We start from the raw sequence: 18,914 nt of genomic DNA, 5'->3' as shown, positions 1-18,914 counted from the left end.
CGATCCACAACAGTTACGGTTTTTGTGTGGCTTCTTGGTAAAGTTGCTCTTCTGCATACATTTCTTGTAACAAGGCATTATTTGAGTTACTGTTGCCTTCATATCATGCCAAAGCAGTCTGACCATTCTTTGACCTGAAATGAACTAGGCATTTTCTCTGCTGCTCACTGGATATTTTCTCTTTTTTGGATCATTCTCTGTAAACCCTACAGATGGTTTTGCGGAAAATCCCAGCAGATCAGCTGTTTCTGAAACACGGAGCACCGTTTCTGGCACTATCAATCATGCCGTTCGGAGTCACTTAAAGCACCTTTCCCATTCTGATGCTTACTTTCAACTATAGTATGTCACCTTGAGCGTGTCTACATCTAAAATATCTAAAACCTGCAGGACAGGCCTGGAGTTCCCCAATCCGATCGAATCCATAGACGCGGCATCAATCCGAGCGGAACTTTCTTGGACTAAATGGCTCTCCGTACTGCTGTGATGTCACCACCCTCCAGTATTTATATGGTTTTTTTGGCGGGGTGAGCAAATCTGCTCGGAAGTTCTGTTCATTTTGTAAACACAAGTGACAAAAAATGGAGCGGTAAGTTAAACTTTGGCCAAGAAAATAAGTGCCAAACAACATTCTGACAAAATATAATGTTTCTGGGCACCTAAGCTAACGAAGTTCAAATTCATTTGCTGTCATTGTTTGCGGACGTTAGCGACCGTTAGTTTAAACGTTGTCGCAGCGGTTAATTCAACAATGTTCACAACTATAACACTATTTATCGAGTAAAACACGACGTATTCGTGGTATTGGGTTAGGTCTAGTGAACTTCGACTATCTGAAATATTACAGAAGTTACGGCGCTAGTTAGCAAACAATGCTACTTCATTACGTTCCTGAAGTGTATGTCAACCTTAACGGAGAGTTGTCATTCATTTACAAATGTGGCCAACATCCTCTCCTTAATGGGCGGTGTTGTGTACTCGGCGAACAGTTGTGAATCACTGGAGTGTCTTTCATAAAACATGTTCCCATTTTGTGATACTTTCTCCAGTGTAAGGCTGAGTCGAGTCAAAGGTAGCAGACCATCGGAGCAGTCGCTGCGAGTGCAAGACAGCAACAGGATGAGCTTGATGTATACGACGCCTCAGAGGTTTGTTTAAAGAAACTTGACCTGTAATAAATTCAGCTCTACAATTACACTACTTAGTTCACTCATCTATTTGATAAACAGCTGATTGTTGTAACCCAATGCTTTTAATAAGGGGTTGTCTCCACAACATTCAATTAACATGGCTTAATTTGGACCACACAGTCTGTTTAGAAATGCGTTGTGACAGACTGGGACTTACTGGTTTGGGTTATATGATATAATATTGATATTGTGATATTGTATACATGGGGTAAAGCAGGGATGGGGAAGTTATATTTATTAACTCATGACGAAAGATGGCTCACTAGGTATTAGCAAATTAATTATTCAAGTTTGTTTTTTTTTTCTTCTCAGTAAACAGCCTTCATTTGGAAAGCTCAACATACCAAAACCGCAGTCTGGGACCTCTGAAAGACGGACCAGTTTCTTTGGTCCGAGGTATATCTGAATTTTCCAAAACTCGGTTACACTGTTGCTACAAAATGACTACTTTTGTAAAATCCTCAGGTGATTGGGCTTAGATATTAGCTTAGATATTAGAAATTTGAAAATAAAATGAAGATTACAAACGTTCCTAAAACAAGTAAAAAGTGGAATAAGTTAATTAACCCACTCAGGGTAAAATGACTGACGTATCTTAAATTTAAAAAATATATTTATGCTTTTTCATTAAAAAAACAAAAACAATTCTCTGCAATGCCTTGATTTAAGTGTGAATATATTGTAACTCCCTTTGTAAATTAAAAAATAAAACTGCTCTTTGACATTTTAATAGGACTAGTGGAGTCGGCATGCCTCGCAACAGCACCATGTCAGGGTTTGGAGGAACTGAGAAGATAAAAGATGCTCGACCTCTACACGATAAGTCTTATGTTCAGCAATGCATCAGGCAGCTGCACGAGGTAAAAACATAAACTGTGTCTGTGTAAAGTGGACTGTGAAATAAGGGACTGCAACATGCACCTTATTTCATTTAGCTGCTTAGCATTTTTACCACACCTCTGATGGATAACTTTACCACACAAGGGGTCTTAAATGATTGCAGAATAAATTTTAGTTTGTATTTTAACAGTGTATTTCTTTCATATGATCTAGTTCTTGACAGAGCAGGGTTACCCGGGCACTTTGTCATCCAAGACCCTCCAGTCTCCATCCACCAAGGAGTTTGTGAAGATGTTTGAATTCATCTACTGCCAGCTAGACCCAACCTTTGAGATGCCAAACTCAAAAGTTGAAGAGGAGGTTCCTGCTCTCTTTAAAACCTTGGGGTAAAATGTGTACTGTTAACAGCTGTTGTTGTTGTTGTTGTTAAACCCCCTCCCCACACTTAAAAGAAAAAGTTAAAGGATATATTATGAAATATCTTGTCTCATTTTCTGTAGTTTAAGAAACTTTCCTGACTTGCTCTGTTTTGGCATCTTGTTTAAGGTACCCATTCGTTCTCTCAAAGTGTTCCATGTATTCTGTTGGAGCTCCCCATACCTGGCCTCAGGCTCTGGGGGCTCTCATGTGGCTTATTGATAATGTCAAGGTGAGAAATGACATTAAATCTCCAAGTACATTGGATCGTTATCGTTTAAAACAAAGTTCACATGCACTAAATATCAAATGCCCCACAAGAAAATGTGGAAGCTAAAGGTCAGCATGTTTTCTTTATTTTTAATGTGTTTCTGCATCAGATCAACTGGAGTTTGAGCAAACAGGAGCTGCTGTTCAGTGACTTCAATGAAGGCGAAAATATTGAAGAAGGTTCTGAGTTTAACAAGGTACAGGAACTTTACAGTGTGAAAACTATGAAAAATAAAATAATGTATACTGACAGGTTAAGAAAGTGGTGTAAGCCCACTTTATATAGTTACTGGCACTGTACATTTTGTAGCCAATCATGTGTCGTGTCTGTGTTGTTCAGCAAAGCTAGTGTGATTATTATATTGTAAGTTTGTCTTAATGTTCTTTCTTCATATGTAGCTCTTCCTGGACTACACAGCTGAGACATATTCCAAGTTCATGCAAGGTGATGACACATTTGAGGAAGAAGATGAAGCATTCCTCATTAAACTGAGTAAGAACAACATCTCTGTGTAAAATTATTCTCCATACAAAAGGAGGGAATATGTAATTGTCTGTGGTTGTTTTTCTGTCTGTTTTTTAGCAGTCTGGTGTCCACAGTCGTCAAGATATTATTTTTAGATTTTGTAGATACCAATAATAGCTTGAGCTCTTTTATTTGAGTGAAAATTGGATAAAGGTCACACTAAATGATGTGAAAATTGGTAAAAATGTTATATTAACCATTCTTTATGGATCTTCTTTAAACTTCACAACAGTATACTTGGCCTTGGGGGACATGAGTACTCAGGTTAGCTAAGCATTTGGCCTTGATTTTCCTGTTAACCCAGGTGGTATTCTTAATTCAGTGACATTTGTCTAGACTGCACCTACAAAAAGGCAAAAACTGTGTCTGATTTAATTTGCCTGTTATCCCCTTTAATGCACTGCACCAAGTGCTGTCTGAAAGGCTTTTAACGAGGATAGTGTTTGCTTGTGTTCACAGAGAAGCTTTACAACGTTGACGAGGCCCTGCTGGTCACGATGGAGGAGAAACACAGAATCCTTACTGATGAGGTTGAAAAACTGGAGAAGGAGAGTCAGACTGTAATAATTTTTCCTTTTTTTCCCAGTATTTTGTCTTTAGGCTGGAATGAATTGTGTACCCAGTTGTGTTGACGTGTTCTGTGTCCTCCTGAGCAGGACCGTCTTATGACGAAGAGGATGGAAAAGATGAAGCTGCAGGCAGATCTCAAGAAACTCCAGAGCTATCGTGCCAGCTTGGATTCTTTTAAAGACAACCTGGAGAAAAAAGACTCAGAACTGAATGCTGAGCTGGAGATTTCTAGTAAATAACACATTTGATCTAACCATGTTAGCAAGCCACGTCTTTGGCAAAAAGCACTGGATTCTGTGATTATGCGATTATATCTGGATTAGTCAACTTAACAATGTTTGTCTTTAGAGTTACTTAAATTAAGCAAAGACTGCACAGTATTCAGGTTCAAAGTGGTAGATGGTTATTGAAGGTAAGATAAGAGTGGTGTGGTCAGTGGGAGTTACTGACTCCTGAATATTAAACATATAGTGAACATTTTTTGGGTATTGTTTTTAGTCAGCCACCTGGAAACTCTGAAACATGAGAGGAATGAACTGCAGCACCTCCTGCAAAATCAGAAGTTTACTCCAGCTGATGTTGAGAGGATCAACAGAGAGAAGAGGGAACTTCAGCAGACCATCTCCAGTCTCACCAAGTCTCTGGAGAACGCTGAGCAGCATAAGTGGAATGAAGAGATTGCACTGGCCAAAGTGAAAGAGAAGGTACTATTTACATCTTGTATATGTGCAAAGAGGGGCAGCTGTAGTCCTGTTTGGTTAGCTGGTTTTGAGTAAATGTTTACATTTTAGGAAAATATTATTTAGTGCATCTGTGTCAGTGTTCTACCCATTTTATAGTCTGGGTAGACTGTTGACATCAAACATTCATCATCATTTTAAAAACAGTATCTGTGTTTTTTACTTTTTTTTTTCCTCTTCCTTTTCTTTTCCATCAACACCAATCGTCTGTGTTCCAGGCAGAGTTGAAGCTGGCAGAGTACCACAAGCTGGCACGTAAACTGAAGCTGATACCGATTTCTGCAGAGAACGCCTGTGGTCACGATTTCGAGATCCGGCCTTTTGAATGCGGAGCCGGCAGCATGGTTCAGTGTAAAACACAGATACAGGTGACTCCAGTTAAAATTCTGTTTATGCAGCTTTTTACAAGAGCAAATCTTAAGAAATTCACCAGACACAACTTACTTCCCTCTAATTAAATATACTTCCATATTCAGGTTGTAGCTTTACATGATGGTGTTTCTGTGTAATTGTTCTGATCAGATGCAACTAAGAAAGTTGGTTGGAGATGTTGAGGAGGAGAACAGTCGATTAACCAACATGAAACTCAGTTTGGAGGAGTCTTGTGAACAGGTAACAAAAATTTGATAGTGCTGTATCATATCTGTTTCTGGTATTTGTGAAGTAGTCACATATTAACCTGTTTGCACGGCAGCACTTATAATTTGTGTTATTTTTGTCTGTTAGGTAAATTCTATCATCACGGATAAGACCAATGATCTGAAGCAGCTGAGAGAGCAGATCCGCAAGCTAGACGAACGATTGGAGGGAGAAAAGCAGGTATTGTCCCGTATTCTGCAACACGACAGTGAAAGTTTCCACTGAACAAAATTATACCCACGTTAATAAAATATAGCTTTGTAACTCCCAAAGAGCTATCAACGCTTCAAACTAATAAACACATTCATAGTGGAAAAAAGACACTTTCTCCTAGGAGAGGGAGGAAATATTTTTTTCTTCTCCTGGGCAACAACCTAAGAAGAAAATGCACAGTAGTTTTTCATAAACATGTTGCCGTGTTGTATGTTTGTATAGGAGCTGGCCCGAGAAGAACAGGAATGGGCGGCAGAGATGGAGTCTGTGGAAAACCACCGTAAACTTCTCGAGAAGAAAGTTAATTATGGTTATGACGAGTCTGTGCAGCAGCTGAAAGCAGCACAGCAACAGTAAGCAACAACAATATATGTACCATATTTCTATTTCTTCAAGATTCTTCTTGCTATAGAGATTGACAGACCACGTGACTTTCGCGCATTGCTTTGTGGGTACCCGTGGCAACAAAATCAAAACACTGCATCAAGCGCTAGTATTTCCAGCACCGGTAATCATTAATTCTGCGGTTTTAATCCCTACTTGCATTTTATTTGGCCCCAAAACAGTTATCTACAAAACGACAGAGAACACGGCAGGTCCATACAAAGACAGACTTGACGAAAAGGCAAAAAAAAAGTATGAGGAAAAAAATCAAAGGAGTGAAAGGGTCAGACCTAGAGCTGGGCGATATGAGATTTTTTCATATCACGATATGTTTTTTTCATTTCAGGCGATAACGATATCTATCACGATATAAGCCAAATAACTATATTTGTAAGATTTAAATGTGCCGTTGCTCACAAGTAAAATGTGAAATAATCAGCAGCTTGTTTTTATTTAAATATTTATTTCCCATAATAAGTTCAACAGGGTAGATGTACTTAAGGAACATGAGACTTTTTCAGATAAATAAAGGCAAATATTGCAAACTACACAAAAGGCAGCCGCTAAAGCGTTTAAGTTTCAAAATAGAACAAACGAAACAGACTAAATTGTCAATTCCACTTAGAAACAAAATATTAATTCTAAAAATAAATCTTAGTTTGTTTTACAGAAGAACAGACAAAACTGACTAACTTTTGTCAATATCAAATAAACTGAGAACTAAAAGGAAATTCTCAATCTCTCCTTGTTGTATAGCTTAGCTTTTCAAACAGTTTTAACAGTTACTTTAGTCTGACAAAAGCCGAATGACGAATTAGCGCTTCCAGTCAGAGACTGAGGCTACGTACACACGTACACGGGTATTTTTGAAAACGGAGATTTTCCGTTTTCGTTTTAAAAAATAATCCCGTCCACACATAAAGGCAGAAATGAAGGAAAACGCTGCTATGAACGTGCCAAAGCAGCAGGTGGCGCTAGATTCCTAACCGTGCAGAAATGTTGGCCAATCAGAAGTCTAGAAGCCTCGGTGGGAAAAAGTAAACAAAGCTGGGGCATAGAAGCAGAACCGAGTCGTATGTGTGGAGGGACAGTAACTGTGTGTATATGTAAGCATTTAAACACTGCAGAGAGTAGAATTAACAGTAACAGTATTGTAGAAATTCATTTCACCGAAACAATAACGTGGCGCACAGTGTGACTTGCTTTCGGCACATTTACAGTGCACGCTACTCTGTTTTTGTCAGACTTGAAATAGCCGAAATACCTTCACACTACGGAACTTCTATGGCTCTTCCGTTCGACAATCTCTCCGGCATTGGAACCATCATCTGTTTTCTCTTCGGTCACGCTCGGTTGATTTTTCTAGTCGGCACACTCATTTCCTCCATTACGCGCTGGCTCCATTACCCGCTGGCTGTTTCCCAAACAAACACACGTGCGGCTTGGCACTTGTGCTGTACGTAACAAGTCACGCGACGTGACGCTGCGGCTGTGATTGGTTCGGCTCTGCGCTGCTTAATTTGGATTGGCTGACCTTTTTTTTTTTTGTAAGAGGACAAGAGCGGCGAGGTCTATCGCGATAGCTTAATTTCTCTATCGAGTAAAAGTTATATCGCGATACATATCGTTATCGTTCTATCGCCCAGCTCTAGTCAGACCCATACGAGCATACAGAGTGGAGTAAGGATGTTAGCGTGCTGCCCAACTTTCATCACACACATATTTATTATTATATGGTCCTAAGTTTTAGTGCATACACTCACAAAATGTTTAGTAACTTCAGACCCCTGCAACAAGCAGGTTGCAAGGTGATTTGGACTATTCCATTTCACAGCTGTTGTTAATTTTTTTCCCTTTATCTCCTGTCCAGGCAAATGCAATCTATTTGTCTTTTCAGGTTGTAGTATTACACAACATTTTCAGATCTAATAGAAATAAAATGAGTGTTTTGTAATTCATTCAATTTATTGTCTTTATTTATAACTGGCATTATTGTTTCATTCTATTATAGAATCTTACAAGAAAGAGGCATTGTATTCCATTGTGCTTTATTAGCTGCTTCGGTAAAAAAAACTAATCAACAATGCAAAAAAACAACAAACAATGCAAAACAACATACTGGAAAACAGTTATTCATCACTTGATTGCTTCAATACAACACTTGGGCACATATATGTGGGTCTCTCTCTCTCTCTCTCTCTCTCTCTCTCTCTCTCTCTCTTCCCCCCCCCCCCCCCCCCCCCCCCCCCCCCCCCTCCGATCAAATCTCACTGTGGTAGCAGCTTTACACTCCGTCTGACCCAGGTTGATAGAGGGGGCCCACTCTGGATCACAAAGCCACAGTAAACAAAGCAGCATAGCACAACAAATTCAATTCAAATCAATATAAGACTTATTTGTAACCTACATCGACAATTATGTTATGATAAATTGTGTAATAACTACTACAAAACATGCTTGGAGCAGACTAACATGTGAGCTGGAGTGTTCTGGGACGTTATATTTGGTCTTTGAATGGCTGCAATCCAGGCCATCCGTCGGCTCTTTGTTACTTCGGAAACGTGGCTTAAACAATTTCTCTTCCACGATGTAATCCGATAACAACCGATCTCTTTATCCGTCGGCTTCCTGTGGCTGTCATGCGACCGGCTATTGTAGTTAATAATACAACAGCTTCTTGCCTTTTTTTTTTTTTTTTTTGTTTCTTTTTATGGCTGTGTGACTGTTTTCATGTGAAAGCCTGCGTGCGCTAGTACCGCTTGCCACTCGCTCCCAGAATCCTTTGCCGCTTTACCCCTGAATGACGTCACATTTTATATCTCTATATATTCAAAATCATCACAAGTAGTCCTGAAAATACAGATTCATCATTTAATGAAACAAAGGTGAACTTTATTGTGAATGATGTGTCTGTTTATTCCAGTTGATGAGATTTAAGACTTGTTTCTGTCACAAGGTACCACCTCGTGCTGCAGGAGACCAATGAAGAGAGGCGAACAGTCGCTAACAACCTGGCGTCTGTTTTTACCACAGCTGCCAACCACTTGTCAATTACAGAGGTAACGTTCCTACAGCTCTCTCTTGTTCTCCACAAGAGTGTCTCAGGACATGAGCTTAAATTTACACAAAGCTGTGAGTTTCTGACAGTACAAAACATTCATTTTACATCAAAGTAAAAGGCAAAAGCACTCTGATTTTAGGTTTCCCTGCCGTTCTTCCCCAGAAACATCACAGCTATAGGACAGATTAGATTATACTTGAAGTGTTTGTGCCTTAAATTTATAACAATGGATAATACTAATACTGAACTTCAATTTGATTTGTACTAAATGCATAACAAAAAAATGTACAACTACAAAGAATCTGTATAGAATAACTGAACTATCTAAATCTGTGTTTCTGAATTTGTATTTTTGTAATACTTTTATATCTTACACGTGAATTATACTTCTGCATCAGATCTACATCATAACTCTCGGCATAACCGGAACCCCATTTTAGTCCTGCTACATAACCTGATGTGCACCTCCTGAAAAATGCAACTACATGTTGGGTCAACGCATACCTCAACCACTGCAATGGTGTGGAAGGTTTAGGTGTGGGTATATAAGTTTCCGGTTACCACGCAAGTTAGGATGTGCATTTCTGGCAGAAGTCTAAAGCTGTAGACCCCAATCACACAATTCTAGAGAGACCAGTCAGTGAACATCTGGCAACATATGGCTAGAAAGGGAAAATGTGTGTTCCATAGCAGGTTGCCAGTGATTGCTGGAGTTTAATGGCTGTCCCAAGTCCCAGTCACACAAGCCTAGAGATCTGTGTGATCAGTGACCCCCTGGTACCCAGCAAAAAATGCTGACTTGTGTGGAAACACTTACATTATTTGCCAAATGGTGAATGTAGAAGAAGCTGCACATCGAGAAATGTGTTGCTTTCAGCTGTAATGCACAGCTTTTGCTTTGAAGATTAAATTCTTCATTTTTCAGTTTGCATCACTTTTTTTTTTTTTTTTTTTAGGTTTTATTACAGCTTGGAGCGTAAATAACAAGTTTTTGTGTATAAATTGGCATCTTCCATGCAAACTACAGGCAGTCACAGCAATCCACTGGGGGGAAAAAAGCAGGTTTGTAGTGCAGCACCTTCTTTGCAACAGATTTCTGGAAATGGCCACTTGCAGGCATCGTCGAAAACACATTTTTCTATGGCAACGGGGGGGTTGCCAGGGTTGCCGACCAGTTTCTAGGCCTGTATGGCTGAGGCCTTAATGTGAATCTGTAAAAAAAAAAATGCAGCAATATTTATGCTGCATATTACTTTGTACCCTCAACGCTGTCTCCTGTGCTTCCTCTACAACAGAAATGCCTGGAGGATCTGCACAGCAGAGTGCAGCGGATCTGCTCAAAGGCTGTTGAAGAAGACGAGGCTGCCATTCAGAAGCTCCAGGAAACTCTTAAGGACTTCATGTCCAAGGCAAAAAATGTATAAAGGTGGCATGAAGATGGCAAGCAGAGATGATTATAAGTGTTTGGATTTCCTGTTATTTGTATTTTCAGAGTGTTCAGATCTTAGGACAACAGAGAAATGGAGTTATTCATTTGGACTTGACGAACTTGACAAAGAATATAAAATGGGTTAACACATTTTTACAAATCTGAATGATTAAAAAAGATTCCAAGTTATTGTGTTTTTTTTTCTTTTTTTTTTTTTTTCTCTCAGTAGTTATCCATGTTTGTGTATTACCATATGTTTGCGTGTTCTGTCTTTCTATATAAATGTTATGTACACAGTCAAGCTTAATTGAAACCCCTAACTTTTTTTATTATTGTAGTTTGTTTGTTGAGGGTTTTTTTTTGTTTGTTTGTTTTTTTGTTTTTTTGTTTTTTTTTTGTTTGTTTTTTTTTTTTAAACAGTAATTGACTATTTTTAGATAATTATCGTAGAACCTACCAAAAGGAGAAAAATGTCTTCCATCTCACTTGTAACACAGCCTGATCAGCATTCCAGACTGATCAGTTGTCTCACTTCATGTGTGACTGCATCGCGTTGTTTCCGGTCTCGCACATTGAGATAATGTCCTGTGTTATGATTGGCTATAATTTATCAAAGACAACCTGCTTGAGTCCCACAACAAAGTTGTAGCTCAAGAGATGTGATGATTTGTGAATGCATCCCTGCTGAAACTACAGAGCAGCAGCTAAAATAACAATTGACATTTTTAAATAGTTGGGATTGGGCGGGGGGTTACATAGATTTGCGATACTGCAAATAAACTTTTAGCTCTTAAGTTATATTTGATATAATAAAAGATGAAAATTGAAAAGAAATGTAGCGCTTGTCCTGTGCTGAATCTGTAATCGACATGTAGAATTTAGTCCTCATTGCGATCATGTACCTCAGAACTTATGTTGTATTGAAGCCACTAGATGGCAGCACACACCAGCTGCTCAAATGTTTCAAGTTGCTTCTCGCCTGACTGAAAAAGGAGATCACTAAAACAATGATGATTTTATATAATGGTGGAAAAACTGAATTTCTTACCTCCATATTCTAGTGCGCTTCAGAAACACTGACACTGTGTAAAGGCAATTTCTTCAATACAAATCTAAGTAATGTTAAGTCTTTATCGATTTTTTTGGTTAATATGGATAAGATAAGGAAATGAGCATGCGTACTCTGTTTATTTGGATACATTTCTATTTTACAAACCTTTTAAAGCGGTGAATTTCCAGTCAGATATCGGATCAGGAAATAATTAGTTAATGGACAAACATCAGGAATAGTTTCCATTTGTGTCAGACTCATTTATTCTATTTTTTACCGAGCACATTAATGTATTTAGGTTCCACATTATCAGCCAAAGCCAAAACTGACTGAATCATTAGTTAATGAAACGTTTGTTATTGAAGTGAACATTTTCTGCTCTTCTGGCAGAAGCATTTATTGCAAATGCTGAAGCAAAGTTGGCAGTGAGGACACAAACAGGAAGTGGTACATATCTCTCTTCACTGCTTTCTCCAGAAATGGTCAGCATAGCTTAATGTACCTGTTTCCAATTAACTACATACTTGGCATCCAAATATTACTTTTATTTTTTTTGCATCGATACTTAGTCCAGATATTAAATCCAGATACCCTGTGGCAATCTGCATACTTCAAACTGCAATTCTGGTTTACTTTAGGTTTTGAAAACACATTCTGAGGAGCTTAAAATCTTTTTCTATGGTGTAATATCGCTCGCGATCCAGGATTTGTCAAACTGTCTCAAAGCTTTAGCGTTTACAGACTCAAAGGATCCTTCTAAAATAAAGATGTCTGTTTTTCTGATTCACTCTCCCTTGCTGCACATGTTGGTGTTGATTTATGATTTCACACACGCACATCTTTTTCCAGTTCTCATGTTGTTGTGAAACCGAAGCTGCATGTGTTGTTCCTGGTTTGTGGGTGTTTTAGTGAAAAACTTTAATGGTTCTGTAGCTGCTGAAAAATGGAGGTGGCATCTGTGTGTGTTACTTTTGGACTTGTTGCTCTAATTCTGAGTGATGGCTAGTTCATTAAAAAAAAATCACAAATTAAACAATGGTTTGTTGCAATCGCCCAAAAATTAGCCACCCTTTAACAGCACAGATGTCTGAAGTATCATCCACGGAATTTGGGGTGACGCCGAACCCTGAAACTCCACATCGTGTCAATACAGTAAAGTCAGAGGTGGGGTTTTTGTAGAAGGGAACGTTTGAAAACCTTCAGCACAGCAAGCGTGAGAGAAATGTTTTGGCAGATGTGATAAGAAGAGATGAGGTGATTGTGAGGGGCTCCATGGAGAGAGGGAATGAAAAATGTGATGGATAACTTCCACTGCTTGCAGAAACAATCCCAAACTGAGCGTGTGTGTGTGTGTGTGTGTGTGTGTTGGGTGGGGCGAGGTAGCGGAGAGAAAGTCACAGAGGCTTAATTCAACTAAACATGAAAGGCCTCGGTGTGTTTATCTGATCCCATACGGACAGGTGGCATCCATAAAAGCCATTTTACAGGACTCGTCTTAGCATGTGTGAGAGAATGAATGTCATGACTTGTGTATCTTTCTACCCCTGGAGGGATGTACGCGGTGGCCCAAATGTGTGTGTGTATGACTCGGCGCGTGGGAATTTGCGTGCTTCTCTCTCTGCAAAAACCTGTGCTCTGTGTTTGTTTTCATGCTTCTTTATGCATTGTGTGGCGCTTTCGTGAGTATGCGTGTGCATCCATGTTTACTCCTTTACTGGCTGTGGCTCTCAACCTGTGTCGACCTATTTTCTATCGTGGATTGTTGCAGTCAAAGATGCAAATCCCCCATGAATTCTTAATACACTGTATGCCCTGGCTCTCACACAGGGGAAGTCAATGTAACCTGGGTTGAGTGCTAAAGCTCAACATTGTCTGTCTCAGTGAGAGTGTGTTTGTGTCTAGCTCACAGGGCCTGTGATTTTGGGAGACATGTTAGAAGGATTGCATACGATGGTGTGGAAATACAAAGGTTATCCTGGTGTTTCCTATAGAAGGTGTGTGTTGTTACTTCGCAAGTCGTACAAGACTTCCAGCAGGTAATTCATCATACCAGAGACTTGGAGATGGAGCAGAGCACTGAGGTGTTAATGTGGAGTGTTATTAGGGGTTACTCTCATCCATCCGCCACTAGTATGATCTGTTCTACAGATGTGGGGAAATGGGTGCTGAGAAAAGGGGAAAAGAAAGAAAGAAGCATGCTCTGCCTTAAAACGCAGGCAAGCTCGCCCTTCTTTTCTTTCTCCCTGCTCCCTGTCAAAACACCATTGTTGTAGCTGAAATCTGTCTTCCTTAGACCTATATTATGACTAGCTCTGGCATTTTGATTTCTGTTCCAGCGGCTAATTGTCTCCAGATTTAGTAGACAAATCAACTTCTGCTATATATGTGTGGCAGACGCATGCAGTAGTGATGCAGAGGGGGAAGACAAACTTTACCTTCTATCTTCAGTTTCTAATAACAATAACACAACCAGTTTCAGAAATAATTACATGAGCTTTTGTTGGTGTGAAGTGTAGTGCGTGAGATATTTTCCTTTTACAAACTGCTTCTTTGAGCAGTTTTGTAATGTGCTTGAAATGCTGAAAGATATAAAGCAGGAGGGCCGTGGTTAAGGTTAGTTTATTCTTAGCATCCTGGAGAATGATTAATGTCTTGTCTACGTGAATTTGAAATTAATTATAGATGGGAACTTACTGGCAGACACAGAAGTAATGTAGATTATGCTGCTTTGCGTACAAAATGTTTTTGGGCGGACAGGTGTGCTGCATTTTCATCTGGAGTGTAGTTTTCCAACTCTGGAAAACCTCTGGCCAATTTTTATTTGAAGTATTTCACTGTGCTGCTCCTAATTTGTCTGTGGTTTTTAACAAGATTTTTTTCATATTGTAGTTTCTATTGACTTGTATCCTTATTGCAAGTAATCACAGGGATGAAAATTATTTCCATCAAAGCACAGACACACACACGCACACATACACGCGCTGTCATGTTTTCATATCTTAGTGGGGACATGTAATTGTCTAATTGACGTAATGCTTTCCCTATCTGCTTACCCTAACCCTAAAAATCAAAAATGAATGCCTAACCCCGACCCTTAGTCTAAACCTAACCATAACCTAATTGTAACCCTGACACTAAAACCACATTTTGAGTCTCAAAAATGTTTTCAAACTCGTGGCGGCAGGCATTTTGTCCCCATAAGGGTATCGCAAGTATACAAAGTATCGACCAGAATAGTCTAAAGCAGGGATGTCAAACAGAAGGTCCAGGGGCCAGAATTGGCCCAACAAACACTCCAATCTGGTCCAGTGGACGGCTCTAGAAAATGTGCGTACAACTTTTCCTACGCCCTTTCTGGGATAGTGTACCAGTTAAACACATCACAAACCTCAAATCTTGAGCATGACAGTGAGAGAATGGCAATAGGATCCATCATATCAGTCCAAAAGATTCATTTTGGGATGCGGTGGAGTGGGAGATTAACATCACGGATGTGTGATGCGTGATGCCATCATATTAATATCTCTGAGGAATGTTTCATACTTGTTGAGTTTAGCTCTGCTTCTCAAACAGTGAAAACTGTTACATAATTGCTCTCTGCTGTTGTGCTGGAGGACTTTGGCAAGTCAGAGAAAATGACCCTGGTGATATCATGTATTACACAGTAAAGCGTTGAGTTTGGAAGATGTGGGAATTTACCAGTCAGGGTGGATCTATTAAAAAGATGATGGGAACCGTAGATCCAGTGTTTTTGTAGGATGAGTCATTGTATGGATTAAAACAGTTTTGTGATTCAACTACATTTATGGAAATGCGACGCAATCTTGCTGCTGTACCTGATTAACAAAACCTTTAACTAAGCTTGCTCTTCAACAGTGACGAAGTCTTTTATAGTTGGGTGAATGGTGGGTGGTGAGAGAGCTGTGTAGAGCAGCAGGGCTTCACTCAGCCTGTCATGATAGGAGGAGACGGCTCCATGTGCACGTGTGAGGGCGCTTCCTTCTTGTTACGGTTCTCTTGACGACAGCGTGGCGACAATACGGCAGCTTCCTGTGTGACTTGACTGTGTGACGACAGATCCCCGTGTGTTCAGCCTCAGTGTGAAGTGCTACAATCAGGATATCTTTCGTTGTATAATAGATTCAGTGAGTGACCAGCTTAGACGCAGCAGGTTTTTCCATTTAAGCTCGCTCATTATTCGACGTAGCCGGTCCTCAAATGTTTTCCTTTCGTGTCACAGCCATTTATCTACAGTGTCCACAGTATGGAAGCTCCACCGCAGATTTATCTACAAAAATAAGGCAGAAAATGTTTCCCACAGTGATGCCAGAGTCATGCAGAGGAAAGAGAAGAACAGCTGCAAACCTTCGTGAACTTCACACCAAGTGCTGTTCTGCGTATCAGGATGTTAGGTCGTGTACTAAACATGATAGGATACAACATCATGTGTGTGTTTTCAACTTTTTCTGACTGTAGGTCTGGATGTTTTTAGTCAAAGCATAAGGCATACATAAAGCTTCTAGAGATTAAACAAAAAAAATCAAAGAAGAGCAGGTGACACTTAGATATTCTGACTCTGGTGGTCAATGATATTCTGTGATTTCTGTGGGTCTACTGGGTCTGCTTAGGTCTGAGTGACACAAATGTCATCTTAAGTGAGGCTATATCCTTCTTAATTTGCATTTTTATAGAAAACTACAACAGGAATAACTAGTTGGTTATGTGATATTGGTCATTTTCAACAAAGTGAATACCTCTCGCTCAGAAGCATGAATGCAAAAACTCAAAAAAGCCTTCCATAAAATCAGAATTTGGACAGTCTCTTCTCAACTACGGTAAAAAACAGGAATTAAAATTATTTTTTGGCTTTACTTGAAGAAGCCAGTGGTTTTTTCCTGTCAGTGTGTGATGGAGTTGTTTTTTAGACCCTCGCTGCTGTTCTGTATGCCAGAATCAATGTTTTGTTTTCTCTTCTTGTACTATCATCTGAATATTTGCCTGCGTCGTAGTGACGTAAACCACTTTACTTCAAGGTACAGGGATAAAAAAGGGCTTTTACTGCATCTTTTCATCCACTATTTACACACTATGTGTGTGTATATGTATATATATCTGTAAATATATCTCTTGGTGTGTTACTGGGATTATACAACCAAGTACAACAAATTGTAAGGAAGGATTTGTAAGGATTTAGGAAGTTGTTGTTGAATTGGCATTCTCAAAATAAAGCCATTTTACCATTGCCATTACTGTATCATGCAACCAAAGCAAATCAAAGCATGAATAATCATGTCATCTGTTATATTCATATAGAGAAATGTATCGCTCATACAGACAGTTAGTCATCAGTCAGCGTGTGTCTCCGTTTGTGCGCGTGCCCATGATGAATGTCTGAGCGCTTGCATGTAGATTTTCATGTCAGAAGTTGACAGTGTGAGTGAATTACAGAGCGAGGGGGGCATGACAGATCAAATTTCCATCAGTTTTGTCTGACTCACTCAGGCCTGAATGGGGGTTATTAAGGCACTGTGAGGGGTCACAAGAAGGTCATTTGAGGCTATGAAAGGTTGTAAAGGGGCTGTGAGTCAGAGGTTTGAACTGCTGGCTCTCTGTGAGTCATTTTCTGGCTTAGTGGGATACATTTCAGGGTCTGCTCACCTCAGGGGGGAAACAGATGTCTGTTAGGGGATCAGAGGCTTATAAATACTTGTGTAGGTATTTTTGGGATCTCACACACTAATGTTTGGTTTGGATTTGATCACAAGTTCTGCTAACAGTAGTATTTTTGGTATTTTAAAAAAAAGTCTACTCTCCATTCACGTGCTAAAGTGCAGTTTGTGCTCTGCACAAGCACTTGTGTTTAACATGAAATGTATGCACAGCATTCAAATGTGCAAATAGGGTGATGTGAACATGTGATCATAATATTGTGAAGATATTTGAAACTATCCTTTTCTGCAAACTTTCTGCTACTAGTCAGTTTAGTAGAGGTTAACATTGTCATAAAAGGGTGACCATTAGGTCAAATATATATGAATATATATGTAATATGTACTTCATTTTAAATTTCATTTAAAAATGAATGCAAATGCAGTCCATATCGTTTTCTCTTTCCCTGATAAAGGACAAAATGAGGACACACTTGTGCAATGGCGGAAGAATGCTTGCTTGGTTGGGAAGCACATATTGTTTTAGCCTCGTGATGAGCAGTAGATTTATGTAGGCACATATGGTCCAGTGGTACTGTATGTCAACTTTTGGCATGCTCTGCTGTTGTTTTTTCCATGTGCTTCAAGCTTAGAGTGTGGTTGTGGCTTTTGTTAGAAGACAAGAGTACAGCTCATACATGTCTGTATTAGTATGTTAGCCATCCATTATCTTAGTGATGAGCAGTTTAAGAAGATCAGTGGGAGGACATTTCTGCACCTAATAAGAGTGCTGTTTCGGCCCTGACTTGGTTTTAGGGTTAAGGTTATGTCTAGGCCAGTCTAAGGCTGACATAAGGGGAAAAGGAATGCATTAGACCAATTAATTTCTTCCCAATTATAGCAACAAAAATGTGTATTTACAAGTGTATGTATGTATAAATCTTTCTGTTAAATATTAAATGCAACCTGTTTAATATGACAATGTCTCTACAAAGCAATCAAACACATGTTGCATTGATTTAGAAGGAAACTTCCCCTTCCTACCGTTGCATTTTGTAATTTTCCTTTACATGTTTCCAATAACTTTGAGCAAGCTGGGGACTTTTCAATGTGACTGATGCAAATTTGCAAATTTTTTGAAATAATCAACTTTTCTTGTTATTTACATGCAATATATTTATGTTAGCTCTGGGCTTTATACCCAAGGTTTTGTATTTTTTGGAGCTCCTTGTTATGGTATTGACAGCGTGTTTCATCTTTAGTTCTTTCTGCTTTTGTTTTCTGGTTTCCGTTAATGTTAGTATAGTTTTTATCTGGATCTGTTAATTAATTTAACCATCTTTGTATCCACCTGTGTCATGTTAAGTCTATATGTCTCTTTGTGATTCCTTGTTTAGTTGTTTCCTGTTTTATTTTGAAAGCAGTCGATTTATTAGGTTAATTGTCTTCTGCTGTCTTCTCACCTGTTTCCCTTCCGCTCCTTGTCTTGAGTGTATTATTGTCTGAGTCTCCTGGGGTTAGGGTTAGGGTTGTGGTTTGGACAATGATTTGGTTAACAATTAAAGGCGTTTGTAAGATTTTTAGTTTAAAATATTACAATCATTTTTAACAAATCATCAAAGACACCAATGCATTTTTATGTTTGGTAAATCTCTACTGAATTTGACACATTAGCCATTTAGGGTCCACGTGTACCAGTTTAGGTTACCTGAAGATGTGACTTAAAGCCATTATTGTCGGAAGAAGTGTAGCTGTCCAGAGCAAATTTTTCTACCATGATTCAAACTTCACTCAAAGACAGGAGGTCACTGACTAAAAACTGAAGTTTTAAAAAAGAAACATGGTTAACAAGAAAATCCACGAGCTGGAGTTTGTTTCATCCCAGCATTGTCCTGTTGCGATGCTTCAGCTTGGTTGCTCACTGAGGACTCAAAGC

The 18,914-nt window shown here is 39.2% G+C and overlaps 1 protein-coding gene across 1 annotated transcript; it reads left to right on the top strand.

The window, feature by feature from the left end:
• The first annotated feature begins 429 nt into the window (after positions 1-429).
• Positions 430-10,468, top strand: ndc80 (NDC80 kinetochore complex component). The gene is made up of 17 exons (XM_086314526.1): positions 430-589; positions 1,050-1,148; positions 1,503-1,586; positions 1,924-2,050; positions 2,244-2,416; positions 2,577-2,679; positions 2,828-2,914; positions 3,117-3,210; positions 3,703-3,803; positions 3,900-4,044; positions 4,312-4,517; positions 4,772-4,921; positions 5,076-5,165; positions 5,280-5,372; positions 5,628-5,758; positions 8,746-8,848; positions 10,146-10,468. The coding sequence occupies exons 1-17, from the start codon at positions 582-584 to the stop codon at positions 10,272-10,274; spliced, it is 1,923 nt and encodes a 640-aa protein (XP_086170652.1). The 5' UTR covers positions 430-581; the 3' UTR covers positions 10,275-10,468.
• The last annotated feature ends 8,446 nt before the right edge of the window (positions 10,469-18,914 follow it).

This window comes from Aulonocara sp. 'chitande type north' Nkhata Bay, linkage group LG12 (genome assembly GCF_057382095.1).
Source record: "Aulonocara sp. 'chitande type north' Nkhata Bay isolate Kocher_YH1m ecotype deep benthic linkage group LG12, A_spYH_male_GT1.1, whole genome shotgun sequence".
NCBI lineage: Eukaryota > Metazoa > Chordata > Actinopteri > Cichliformes > Cichlidae > Aulonocara > Aulonocara sp. 'chitande type north' Nkhata Bay.
Note: the sequence above shows the minus strand (reverse complement) of the source record. Positions and strands in the feature narration are given on the sequence as shown.

What these genes read in the sequence shown, in the direction of transcription:
- ndc80 (XM_086314526.1), top strand. An exon ending in GCATCAGGCAGCTGCACGAG is followed by an intron (nt 2,051 to 2,243) that starts GTAAAAACATAA and finishes CATATGATCTAG; the next exon opens with TTCTTGACAGAGCAGGGTTA. An exon ending in GGCTTATTGATAATGTCAAG is followed by an intron (nt 2,680 to 2,827) that starts GTGAGAAATGAC and finishes TTTCTGCATCAG; the next exon opens with ATCAACTGGAGTTTGAGCAA.